This window comes from Oreochromis niloticus, linkage group LG5 (assembly GCF_001858045.2).
Source record: "Oreochromis niloticus isolate F11D_XX linkage group LG5, O_niloticus_UMD_NMBU, whole genome shotgun sequence".
In the NCBI taxonomy this organism is placed as follows: Eukaryota; Metazoa; Chordata; class Actinopteri; order Cichliformes; family Cichlidae; genus Oreochromis; species Oreochromis niloticus.
Window position 1 is genome coordinate 25090428 of NC_031970.2, and position 12913 is coordinate 25103340.

A 12913-nucleotide genomic window follows, 5' to 3' on the forward strand; every position below is an offset into this window, starting at 1 on the left:
CATCAGTCACAGGTCAGTTTGGTTAACTTTCTTTCTGTGAGTAGGATAAAGTTTGACTGCTCGTGTTGCTGAATGAAATCAAAGTCTACTTCACTGCCATCAGAAGTGAGAGAATACCACTAAGATATGTTTAATGTGTGAAATCAAGATTTTAAAGGTTTATCCAAAGTAGCGCCACATTATTAAAAAACTTAAATGGAAACACACATACACTCATCTGCCAGTAATTGGCTCACAATTAAGTAGAAATGCCGCGTTATATTCTAGTGACATATGCTCACTGACCACAACTTTTCAGCTGCTTATCAACATAAATATCTAATCAGCTAATCACATGGCAGCAACTCAGTGCATTTAGCCATGTAGACATGGTTAAAAAAGATCATTAAGTGACTTTTATTGTTATTGGTGGCAGTCATGCTGGTCTGAATATTTCAGAAACTGCTGATATACTGGGATTTTCCCATCTCTAGGGTTTACAGAAAACAGTCTGAAAAGGAGAAAATATCCAGTGAGCAGCAGTTCTTTGGACAAAAAAAGTGTCTTGTTGATGTCAGAAGTCAGAGGGAAATGGTGAGCGCATTTTGAGCTCATAGGAAAACAGACAGTAACTCATTACAGTCAAGGTATGCAGAAGAGCATCTGTGCTATAGCAGCAGAAGACCACACCAAGTGTCACTCCTGTTAGCCAATAACAGGAAATGTTACACAGGTTCATAATAAAAGATATAGAGCACCTTTATGGCGTTATTTCAGTGCCACTATTCTGAGCGCACGTAAAAAAATATTGCAAGTGCAAGTGTTGCATTTTGAGGAGAAATTTATTTTGAGCGTACAAAAGCTGAATTTGAGTGAACAAAATTCATTGCTGCGTGCAAAAAATGTATTTCAGTGTTTGCGCTTATCCATATACACACACACAATAGCACCCCCTCTCGCTCAGTTTTTTCATTTGCGCTTGCTCGCAATGTGTTGCTTGCGCTCACAACATTCTCTGCTGCAAGCGCTCAACTCTCTGTACACCGTTATAAGTGTGCCACAAAACCAACCAATCACAGACTTGGTTTCAAAAATTCTGATTGGCTCTTACAGTCTCCAATCAGCTCGCTAGCTGCTGCATTCCGGAAACAGTCCGAAATGTAGCTAAATCCAGCTAAACTCAATTTAACCCCAATTTGCGGATAATATCTTTAATTATTTTATTTTAAAATATATTATTTGTTAAGACTATCGTTGGTGTAGTATAATGTAGTTGCATTATACAACCATGCCAACTGACTCTCCAAATTATATTTGAGTAGCTCTCTTTTATGTCGTCGAATACTGAACAGCAGCACGAAAACAACATGTCCCGGCCACATGTAAGTAATATAAAATCATTTTGTACATTATTATTCGCTTGATAACTGACGTTAGCTAATTTGCAAACTATGCAAACTTGAAAAATGATGTACCTCATGTAGTTCGTTTTATGGGTTGTTTATTTTTGTCTGAGATACGTCATTTCATTGTATTTTTCTAACTACTTGTCCATGTTTGCTGCTTTTAACAGGACATACTGAGACAGCAAATGATGCATAGACTCCTCTCTAAACTGGAAGCTGCTTTAAACCAACAACCACTAAATCTGGATTATTTGGAGTTCTTGACTCGTCATGAGCTTGTTCTGTTTGAATCTTTCTCTCAGCAAATAGGTGGTCTGTCAGAGATTACAGAGGCTCTACAAAATGTTCATCATCTGGTTCAGTGTGAAATTAACATCACCTCTGTGGGAATTATTGAACTGGAAACAGAAGTTGGTCTGGGACCTGGCCACCCCAAAATCGTACTAGAGAGAGAAAAACTGAAGAACTTGTTGGACACTCAGCTGCCAGTCAGCTGCATCGCTAAATGTCTTGGTGTTTCAAGAAGAACAATCTTCAGGAGGATGCAAGAATTTGACTTGTCTGTGAGAGGAACATACAGCACAATGAATGACCAAGAGCTGGACAACATCATATCGACTATCAAAATCAGATGCCAAATGCTGGCTATCGAATGGTTCAAGGACATTTGGTTTCTATGGGTCTCCGTGTTCAGTGGTGGAGAATGATGGCCTCCATGCATCGAGTTGATGCTGTTGGGATCTTCACACGGATTACAGAACTAGGCTGTGTTGTGCGAAGAAGCTACTCGGTGCGAGGCCCTCTCTCCCTTGTCCACATAGACACAAATCACAAGCTAATAAGGTAAAATACCCACTTATATAGCTCTAATAAAAGTTGGGCAGAAAGATGCACGTTATACTTTAAATCTGTTTTAATCAACCTTATCTGATAGGTCTTTCAGTGTGTTTATAATATTTTAAAAAGCACTTCATATTGTAATATTAAGTAAAAGGATTACAGGATGTGTAACAAAAGCAGTAATATTGTTAATTGTAAATTTTCTTGAGCAATTATTTACACTTTGTATATCGATATTTTCCATGATAACAAGCCTATCAACACATAATATGGTAAGTGCTACTGAAAACTTAAAAAAAAATCATGACAAGGGAACTAAAATATTTAGTCTCATTGAACTTATCCACTTTCACATATAAAAATGTTGGTATTATTTTCAGCACACCTGACAAGTGTCCAGTTTAAATCAGTGGCAAGTTTGGTTACTGAAAAATGTATTTTCAATGTCTTACATGTTCTGCAAATCAAGCCTTAGTGAGATTGTTTTCCCTCTGAAACAGGTACAATGTTGTGATCTTTGGTGGAGTGGATGGCTACTCAAGGAAGGTAAATTTAAACTGTTATGTAGAATATTTGGTAGTTTTGAAATGAGAGCTGTATTAGGTTATTTTTTTATGAACATCAATTATTCAGCAAGCCAACATAGTGGACGATTTGCAATTTAAAAAAAAAAAATTATAATCAGTTCTTTACAAAAAAAAGGTTCAACTAAAAGGCCATTTTTATTTTTTGATAAGTACTACCAATATTGATATATAGACTACTCAAGCTTTGAATTATGGTTTTGAACATAGAACCGTACAATGTTCCTTGAACACTTATTATGGAACTGCATTATTAACTGAAAAACTATACATGATCTGAAACCAGATCTTTAATTTTCCATTTGTTTTTACTGCAGGTCCTGTACTTGGATGCAGCAACTAACAACAGGGCAAAAACTGCATTCTCATTTTTCCTGAGATCAGCCCAGCTTCACGGCTTGCCATCAAGGTTTAATGCCCTGATCAAATTTATATGCTAGCAACAAGTTTCATTAAAGACAACTTCCTTAAAAATGTATTTTTATCATAGGGTTAGGGCAGATCAAGGAGTAGAAAACCTGGACATTGCACATTTCATGTTTGCCACAAGAGGAACAGGGAGAGCGAGTTTCATATCTGGAAAGAGTGTCCACAATCAGAGGTTAGTCTTTTGATGTTTTTTTATATTATTATTGACTGCATGGGTAGATTGTTGTAGCAGTTCTGATATTGATTTAAAGCATATAATACCATAAATCCAAATTCAAATGTATTTACAGAGTAGAACGACTTTGGCGTGATGTCTGGATTGCAGTCACTAGCAAGTACCATGATGTTCTTCACTCACTTGAGGAGGATGGCCTGCTTGACATTTCAGATGTCATTCATCTCTTTGGTGTCCACTACATCTTTGTCCCTCGACTCCGAGCAGATCTTGTCACCTTTGTTGGAGGATGGAATAATCATCCCCTCAGGACAGAAGGTGGTCTCACTCCTGAACAGCTCTGGTGTATGGGACATCTACAAGAGCTGGACGACGGCGAGAGACTTGAGGTACCAGATCATAGTTTTTTGCTCTTCTGAAACTCTGCTCTTCTGAAATTAACATATTAAACACTTGTGGCACATCTGCGAGATGCTTCTGGTGATTTTATACATTCTTGCCTATCAATTACCACTAATGTAAATCACAGTAAGAAGAACATGAAAACAAAGGCATTCTTTTTAAATTGTTGTATTTATTGGAAAAAACGCTTACACAAAATAACATTACTCCCAAAGTACCTATTCTGGAATAATGACTATTATATATGTTTGTGGATTTGAAGGAGCTTCAGGATCCAGGTATTGACTGGGAGAGTGCTGTACTGCAAGAAGAATCTAACAGCACAGTTGTGGTTCCTGAAATTGAATGCCCACTGGATGAGGAAACCCTGGAGGGACTTCAGAGAACAATTAATCCCTTGGGACATTCAGAATCTTACGGTCGTGACCTGTATATACAATTCTTGCTACTGGTGTCAAACCAACAGTGACACTTAAGATGGACGTGAAAGTCAACGCTCTTTTGTTCTCAAATACTGGATTTCTTTGTTTCTTTGTTGAAAGATTACAGATTACAATTCAGATTACAAGTAGACAATCAAACAAAGCACTTGCTTATTATCTATCAACGTAGGACCCTACACAAAGTTTTGAAGTCTTATCATTTTCATGAAACAGCTACGAACATCTTAACAGCTAATGTTTAGAAACATTTTTACTCATTTAGTTTCCAAATTACAAGACAACAATGTGTTAAACTCTGTGGAATCCACCACCATATCTAACTGCTGCACTCATTATGGTTTTAAACATTGTGTAAGTGTCCAGATGCTGCACTGGAAAAGTCACAGTACAAGTGCATGCACTCACAACTGGGTAACAAATTGAGTGATCTCCCAGCCGCTCCTTACATTCGTGGTCAAACTTGCATGTTATTTTGAAATGTCTCTTTTCATCAGGAAGGATGGGAACATGGGACTGGCCGGTCATCCACTGGAGCACATGCTGGACAGCAAGAGACTCTGATTTTTCACCACCTGCACCGCCTGTGTTTCCATCTGTGATGTTTGAAAATGTTTCTGAAGTCTTTTCTAAATAAAAAGCAATCTGGATTACAATGTTTTAAATTAACAACTAAGAATACTTCCTAGTGCCCTGTATGTTAAAGCAAAAATATTTAACAGATGCATACGGTATATATACACAATACTATAGGTATATACAGCTAATACTATATAGTACCTGATGCTTCAATCTCCTGCAAGAAATCTTGCAAAAAATTTATGATCTTCCTCTCAGTTCTCTCCCTAGATGTCCCCTTTTCACTGAAATGTGGTTGGCAGCTCATCATAATGAAATCAGCGTCTGGCTGTAAATAAGGAAATAAAGTAGATTATATTATAGATATATTGTTCATTCAAAACTAATAAATAAATACAGGATAACTACAGTACAGATAAGTGGACTGTCTTCGGATCAGACTGAAGCTGCTATGTTAATACTTACTTTGAGGATTTTCCCAGGCACAAACAAACTGTGGCAAGCTTCAGGATTTACAGCCATCAGGTTCACAAGACCATACAGTTCCATGCCCTTTCTGAGCTGCTGTAGCATTGGAATCAGTCTTGTTGTAGAGTGTAAGACAATGGCACTTAAAGAAAACAAAACAAAATGAAAAACTAGTTGGGGATGGGTTAATGATCTCTCTGACTTTTTCTCGCTTACCGTATCATGCTTTCCTTACTATCCATCTTTATCTGGTTTGTGTATCCACAGGTGACAATTTCATCAGCCCACAACATCAGAGACTGTATGTCTGCTGCATCTTCAACCTGGAAATGTATAATGTGAAAGAGGAAATACAGAAGGTTAAAAGTGTTTAAAAACACCATACTCATAATATATCATGTGCCAGAGCTAAACCAGGTGCTCACTTTGCTGATGAGCAGGGAAGATTCCACATCTGCAACATCCTCCTTAGACAGACAGCTGAAATCAACCTCTCCTGAGCAGAGGAAATTGTAGCACCATTCTTTGAAAAAGGCAGGAGATGGGCCTCCTTGGGCGAGGCTGACTGCAATTATTTCACCAACAGTTCTGTGTAGACAAATGATTATAATTCATTTTCAGGTAACATTTACAAAAATATCGGATGCGTATTAAATGTAATACACAAAGCTCGTATGTAACCAACCTGAAGTTTTCATTATCAAGATCGGTCAGAGAATACTTGGGGTTTTTGCCCTTGTTCTCAGGTCCTTCAAAGAATCTGCTTTCAATACCTGAAATCATGTCTTTCATACAAAAAATATCCGCATTTTTAAGTTATCCATTATTTTTGACACTAGGACAAAACAGGTAATAGGCAACTCACCACTCAAAAACTCTTTCCTAAGTGCTCCTGTATCCACGCCTGCCTCTCCAATGAAAACCACCCTAAGAACACTGGTGGGAGATGCAGATTTTTTTCTCTGCCACTGGAGAATGCCTCTGTCTGGAAGGTCTTCTCTGTCCACACACAACTTAAATTCTGTTGTGGTGTCGACTTGTTGTTCAAGGCAACGCAATACATCTTCCACGCTTAACAAAAACAGGGTAGAAAACATCCTAAGTTCTCAAAGAAAAATAATCATCTTTAGATTAAAAGAGGCTACCACATTAAACTTGATTAGAACTTATCGCAGCATGTTCTGTGCAACAATCTTTAACCATAATTTAAAGTAGTGTGATCATAAAATGTTTTATATGAAATTAAAACCCAGCTATTGTTTAAAAGATCTTACACATAATTTTAACAAATGGTTCTGCATAATAGTGTGTATATGAACTATAATAGAGCAAAGATTACCTGTCTGTTGTGCATACTGAAGTTTGAGTTGGTGTGCATGTAGTTTGGTCATTTTCTTCAGGCACCATGCATTGAAAGCTGTTGACGAAACAAAGTAAAAAAAAAAAAAAAAATACATATGCTTGCGTGGACTGTTACTGATTAACATTTTTTCATAAACGGCTGAAAAAAGATTACCTATCCCCACACAGACTTGCGTGGACTGTGATCTCATCTTCAGGAAAGTCCTTAGTGCATATTGGACAAATAACCTACAATTTCAAAAAGGGGGTACATGTTATGCATAGTGGGAAAAAGATCATTACCGATACAAAATTTATTGTAGTTACTATGGTTTTTAGTAATTTGCTAGGTTTACCTTGCATTTGCTTTTCACAATGCATAACTCAGATTCCTGCAGAATTAAAAAACAGTAATTGTGATACTATATTATTTAATTAAAATTGCTCATTTTGACTTCATCAAAATTGTCTCACCTCATCATCAGTCTCATCAGGAGAGAATTTTCCTTTGCACGTATTGATGTGTACTGCAAGCATCTGCAGAGGCATAACTTCATTACACTGGTAACATAACTTCTTTGGCATCTTTGAAAAGTGCTGTGAGTCGGGAGGTAGAGGAGATGTGTCTAATGTTTCCTGAAGAGGTACAATGTAAAAAGTGGATTTGCCACCTCCTGACACAGCTTTCAGTGTTTTGACAGAATATCCTTCTGTTTCAGGTGGAATTACAGTGAGCTTTCGTCGACCACTCCCACCTTTATTGACAGAAAGATAGCACAAACAATCAAGCAGCAAAAGTATCAACTACATAATTCTAATGCAGTATGAGCACGCAAGAATGCCCAAAACACACATAAAAACTGAATTAACAACAAACCTGTTGCCTTATGCAAGAGCCATCCTCCACAAAGATATTCCATTTTTGGAAAGGTTTCTTCCAGAAGTCTTGAAATCTTAGTTAAAAACACAGTTAAGCAGAATGAAACACTAAATGGACTGTGGCATATGATTCAGGCTAAATGCGTCTGCCAATGACTTATTTTAATACTGACTATACAACCTTACCTCTGCATGGTCACCATCTTCTGGAAGAGACACGGTTTGTCTCCCCATGCCAGCTTGTAGGAGTTCAAGCTCCTCAGCTGGCAAAGGAGTGTAGGATGTGTTTTTTGACAGCAAATAAAAACTGAGGCCTGTGGTCTTACTGCCTGCCTTGACAAGCTGTTTAGTAGATGTTAAACATCTCTTTTTACCACGGCTCAAGTTTGATTTGAAATGTCCTGGAAATGATCTGTGGGATGAAAATGCATGAGTTTAAAAAAATGCAGTGTTGCATAACATAAGGGTTATTGTTTAATAAAGTTATTAAATATGACACCAGTCCTTAATAGCACATTTTAATTTAGAAATCAATGTTGATAAATCGATAAACCAAATAACTGTAACAGAAAAGATTGCAAAACGTTTAGAAAAAAAAAACACACACACAAAAAAAGCTAACACCTTGTCATCTCTTGCTGGATAGTCAGAGTTCTAGGCTCCGGCTGCCCACTCTCTGTTGGCCTCCCTGAAGGATTTGTGGATATGTTGTTAAGCAGCAAAGACACCAGATTTCTTACTGCTGACTCAACTGCACCATTACCCTAAAAAGCATGATTGGGATACACTGCCTCAGTAAGACAACTACGCTGGTAATTACCCATTAGGCTAGCTTAAACTCTACAGCTGCATCTGTAACTACAATTTCACGGCATATTAAACAGAAAGGACAGCAAATTACTAAATTCACACAAAAAAAATTAAACTCACCTGATACTGTGGTGTAGTATTATTGGAGCCATTATTTGATTCTGCCATCTCTTCTTTGGCTGCAGAGTAAATCAAAACTCCCTCTATCTGCAAGAAGCGAGGCTGAGTGGACAGTGTTTCCGGTGTCCGGAATGCAGCAGCTAGCGAGCTGATTGGAGACCGTAAGAGCCAATCAGAATTTTTGAAACCAAGTCTGTGATTGGTTGGTTTTGTGGCACACTTATAACGGTGTACAGAGAGTTGAGCGCTCGCAGCAGAGAATGTTGTGAGCGCAAGCAACACATTGCGAGCAAGCGCAAATGAAAAAACTGAGCGAGAGGGGGTGCTATTGTGTGTGTGTATATGGATAAGCGCAAACACTGAAATACATTTTTTGCACGCAGCAATGAATTTTGTTCACTCAAATTCAGCTTTTGTACGCTCAAAATAAATTTCTCTTCAAAATGCAACACTTGCACTTGCAATCTTTTTTTACGTGCGCTCAATATTTTTTTACGTGCGCTCAGAATAGTGGCACTGAAATAACGCCATACACCTTCACTACAGAAGAACAGGGCAAAGAAATGTGATGCTATCATGTCAATATGGACCCAGATCTCTCAGTAGGTTTCTAGCATGAATCTTTGCCACAAAAATAGGACTTTTATCACAGATCAAGATCTAAAAATGTTAGCTCCTATAAGCTTCACCATACAGACTTAAATGGTGGCCAAGCTCTGCCAAAGCTGATTTTATATAGTACCTGGACACAGCAGAAGAAATGATACCGCTGTTTTAACCAAATGCTTCCTATTACAAGTAAGCTAAACTGTGTACTGTGCAAATGAGGGAATTAGTGGAATACTGTATGCTTTTTGTAGCTAAAAAACCCCCAAATAATCTTGTTTTTATCCATGCATGTGTTTGATACAGCGTGTTCAGCCTACAAATATTTTTAAGTTTTCTAATCTTCAGTAGAAATTATACTACACTTCTAATAATCTACAGGACTACAGATAATAAAACCTTTGATTTATACCATATATACCAACAGCTAATATGCCAGGGATAAAGGACATCATACAAGCTTCATAAATTTCCAACCTACAGAAATTTTCTCTGGCACAGTGTACAGGCACGGCTCTGTCCTTATGCCTGTTTATCCACAGTTATGTAAGAGGAGCACATCACATGTCCTGAAGGACCACCTATATATATGTATGCAGAGAGTACACCTTATAAAACACTTTTGCACAAGCACATGAACACACATAGATACTTGAGTGAAGGCTCTGAAAATGGAAACGCTTGCCTGAGCTTTTGACAGCTTTGTACTGATGAATTAACACAGTCTCTTTACATAACTCATGGAGTACTTATAGTGTCTACCCAGACATTGGTCTGACCTGTTTATAACAATATTCACCTAGGGTTTAGTGTCCTGGCTCCAACCTTTCTTCATTATCAAAGCAACCTGAGTGACTATATGACACCAACTATACATAGAAGATTTCTATCCATAGGTTATGCAGCAGTGTCCCAAAGTTTATCCTGTTCTACAAGAATCAGGAATGCGTGGCCGGTGCACAGGGCTGCACAGTTTGGCATGTTGACATTTTCCTTTTCTCCACTCTTTCCCAGAATGCTCCCTAGACACTCTCTCCTGTTTCACAGCACCTCTTTTAACTTCCTGACAGGGGCAGGAGGTGCATCTCCTTTCGTATTTCCTGCACCCCTCTCTGTTCTTCATTAGAGTGCATAAGTCAAAGCAAGTTTGGATCAGTTATTTCAGGCTGGCTAGAACCCGTCTTTCTCAGAATAATCCTCCGCGCAGGGCTGAAACTCTAGCCGACTCTTGATATAGACCCATGGTCAGCACTGGCTCTGATATAGGATTCTAGCACCCGAACACTTCCAACCCTCCAGCCCAACATGGGACCCGATGAACCTGCTCACCCCACTGATGCACTCAAACACACACAATCAGACACACACCCCTTATAATGACCTCTTATGATCTTTGTCTCTCACCAACTTGGGCTCTTTCTCTTTGACTCTCATGTCTCTGTAATTGCTATGTGAAACAACAAGAACCCATAAATTAATGTTTCTCATTTTACTCTGATTTAGCTGCATCTGTTTGCATGCAGTCTGATTTAACCATAATCTGTAGAATCTTCAACTAGAAATTCAATTATTTCCATGCTTATGGTGTGGTTTTTGAGAAAGCCAATAATAAAATGCCCTCTCCTCAGGAGAGGTGGTTTCTCTGTTCTAGTTTTGCTAGAAACAGATATACAGTAGCTTTTAAAGACAGTGCATTACTAAAATTCCCCTTTCTCTAGCCTCCTTTCTCACGGTATCCCTCTCTTTCTCATGTTCTCAAACATAGAAGGTTGTAAATATCACAACGATAAGTCATAGTCACCAGCTCTGAGACAGTCCAGTCATGTGGCTTGTGGTGGAGTGATACAGCGTGTGCAAAGACACGTGCAGTCTCACAACATACGTTTCTGGAATATGTCATGGTCTATAGATGATAGTGTAAGCATGAGTTAATTTGTGAGTTGGTGTGCGAGTGTGCTAACGGAAGTGAAAGTAATTCATCTATGCAACTCATAAAGTAGTACAAGTTCTTTCACAATATTCTCATGGAGCACGTTTGTGTAGAGGGTTTACACACTCACTTAACCAAGAGGAAACACAAATCGGTGGGTTTACATCAGAAAGGGCATCCGGTGTAAAAATCTGCCAAATCAAACATACCAATCATCAAGAATGAGATGTCCTTATTGGGTCAGTGGGGCCCGCGTTAAGAATGAACAAGGTCCTGGTGGAAACTGTTCTAGTTTTGGCCGAAGACAAAGGAAGAGGAATGGGGGAGGCATGTTTGAAGGCAACTAGAGGGAAGGAAGAAGAGATGGTTGAAGTGGTAGAGAGTGTCCCCAGGGGAAGAGAGTGGAGATTGGAACAGATGTAAGTTGATATATATTCAAAAAAGAGGGTGGCAAAGACCAGTGGGATAGTTAGAGAGATGAAGAAAGTAGAAAGAAAGAACAAAGGTGATATGCTGATAAAGCTGATGTGGCATACTTTGAAGATATGGGAAAGTGTTGATGAAGCTAGGGTAAGAAGAGGCTATCAGTGAAAGTGACAATCAGTGAGCTTCGTGCTTTGAAAGGACACTCCAGATGTGGTTTTTGCTTTCAGAGCATTGATGGAGATACAGAGAACATCAGAAGAAGTCGCACTGTGTCTTTCTGGATCTAGAAAAGGCCCATGGCAGGATGCCAAGAGATAAACATTGGTACTGCGTGAAGGTGTCAGGAGTCACAGAGAAGTATGTGATATTTGAGGACACAGTGTTGAGGTGTACAGAAGGAGTGACATATGGGTTCAAAGTGGAGGTGGGATTACATCAGGGACTTGTTTGCAGCGGTGGTGATGGACAAGTTGGCAGATGAGGTCAAGCAGGAGTCTCAGTGGACTATGATATTTGCAGATAACATTATGATCTGTAGTGAGAGTAGGCAGCAGGTGGAAGAGAGCCTGGGGAGGTGGAGGTATGCTCTGGAGAAAAGAGGAATGAAAGTCAGCAGAGGTAAGTCAGAATACATGTATGTGGATGAGAGGAAGAGAGGTATAAGACTGGAGCTGCAAGGATAAGAGGTAGTGAAAGCGGATGAAATTAAATATCTGGGGCCAACCATCTAAGGCAACAGACAGTCCATAAGAGAGGTGAAGAAGAGAGTGCAGGCAGGGTGGAGTGGGTGCAGATAAGTGTTAGGGGAGATTCGTGACAGAAGCATAGCAGCAAGAGTGAAAGTGAAGGTTTACAAGGCAGTAGTGAGAGCTGCTCTGCTGTACAGTTTGGAGATGGTGCACTGACAAAGAGAAAGGAAGCTGAGCTGGAGGTGGCAGAACTGAAGGTGTTAAGGTTTTCACTCGGAGTGACTTGGTGAGTTAGAGAGGCAAGACTGAGATGGTTTGGACATGTGCAGAAGAGGGACAGTGGATACACTGAACTAATGATGCTAAACATGGAGCTGCCAGGCAGGAGGGAAAAGAGGAAGACCTTAGAAGAGATTCATGGATGTAGTAAAAGAGGACATGCAGAGGGTTGACATGACAGAGGAGCATACGGTGAGATGGAGGCAGATGATCCACTGTGGCAACCCCTAAAGGGAGCAGATGAAAGAATAAAACATAAAAGCCCTCATGACAAAGACCAAACATTAAACTCACTTCTCTCTCTCCCTCTAACACACACTTACGGTACATACCTGTGGAACTAAAGACAAAAAGGGAATGTGTTAAGCGTAGACTGTCATTGATCTGCACAACGCTATAGAAATGCTGTATGCACATGCATCCAGACACAAAGGAAAACCATGTATGGCTTATTTTCCATGCAGTAGTTGGCCTCTTCTATAGCGCTGCAGGAAGCACGTGACTGTCACTGGAATCCCCCTTTCATAAGAG

At 39.2% G+C, this 12913-nt stretch overlaps 2 protein-coding genes across 8 annotated transcripts; one reads left to right on the forward strand and one right to left on the reverse strand.

Moving 5' to 3' along the window:
- The first annotated feature begins 862 nt into the window (after positions 1-862).
- LOC100707221 (uncharacterized) lies at positions 863-4463 on the forward strand. Of its 2 annotated transcripts, XM_025907427.1 has the most exons (7): positions 863-1361; positions 1553-2228; positions 2726-2771; positions 3127-3218; positions 3300-3410; positions 3529-3802; positions 4078-4463. In XM_025907427.1, the coding sequence occupies exons 2-7, from the start codon at positions 2017-2019 to the stop codon at positions 4282-4284; spliced, it is 942 nt and encodes a 313-aa protein (XP_025763212.1). In that variant the 5' UTR covers positions 863-1361; positions 1553-2016; the 3' UTR covers positions 4285-4463. The 2 variants fall into 2 exon arrangements, with proteins under 2 accessions (XP_025763212.1, XP_019214343.1); XM_019358798.2 differs by having other exon boundaries at positions 863-2228.
- LOC100707485 (G2/M phase-specific E3 ubiquitin-protein ligase) lies at positions 4433-8820 on the reverse strand. Of its 6 annotated transcripts, none has more exons than XM_019358793.2 (15): positions 8453-8816; positions 8147-8286; positions 7709-7934; positions 7521-7596; positions 7118-7398; positions 7000-7035; positions 6819-6892; positions 6642-6719; positions 6168-6373; positions 5988-6087; positions 5728-5890; positions 5519-5625; positions 5300-5444; positions 5036-5162; positions 4433-4851 (listed from the first exon to the last, which is right to left on the reverse strand). In XM_019358793.2, the coding sequence occupies exons 1-15, from the start codon at positions 8498-8500 to the stop codon at positions 4547-4549; spliced, it is 2112 nt and encodes a 703-aa protein (XP_019214338.1). In that variant the 5' UTR covers positions 8501-8816; the 3' UTR covers positions 4433-4546. The 6 variants fall into 6 exon arrangements, with proteins under 6 accessions (XP_019214338.1, XP_019214337.1, XP_019214340.1 ...); XM_019358792.2 differs by having other exon boundaries at positions 4433-4884; positions 8453-8815; XM_019358795.2 differs by having other exon boundaries at positions 4433-4884; positions 8147-8210; positions 8453-8813.
- Positions 8821-12913: the final 4093 nt, after the last annotated feature.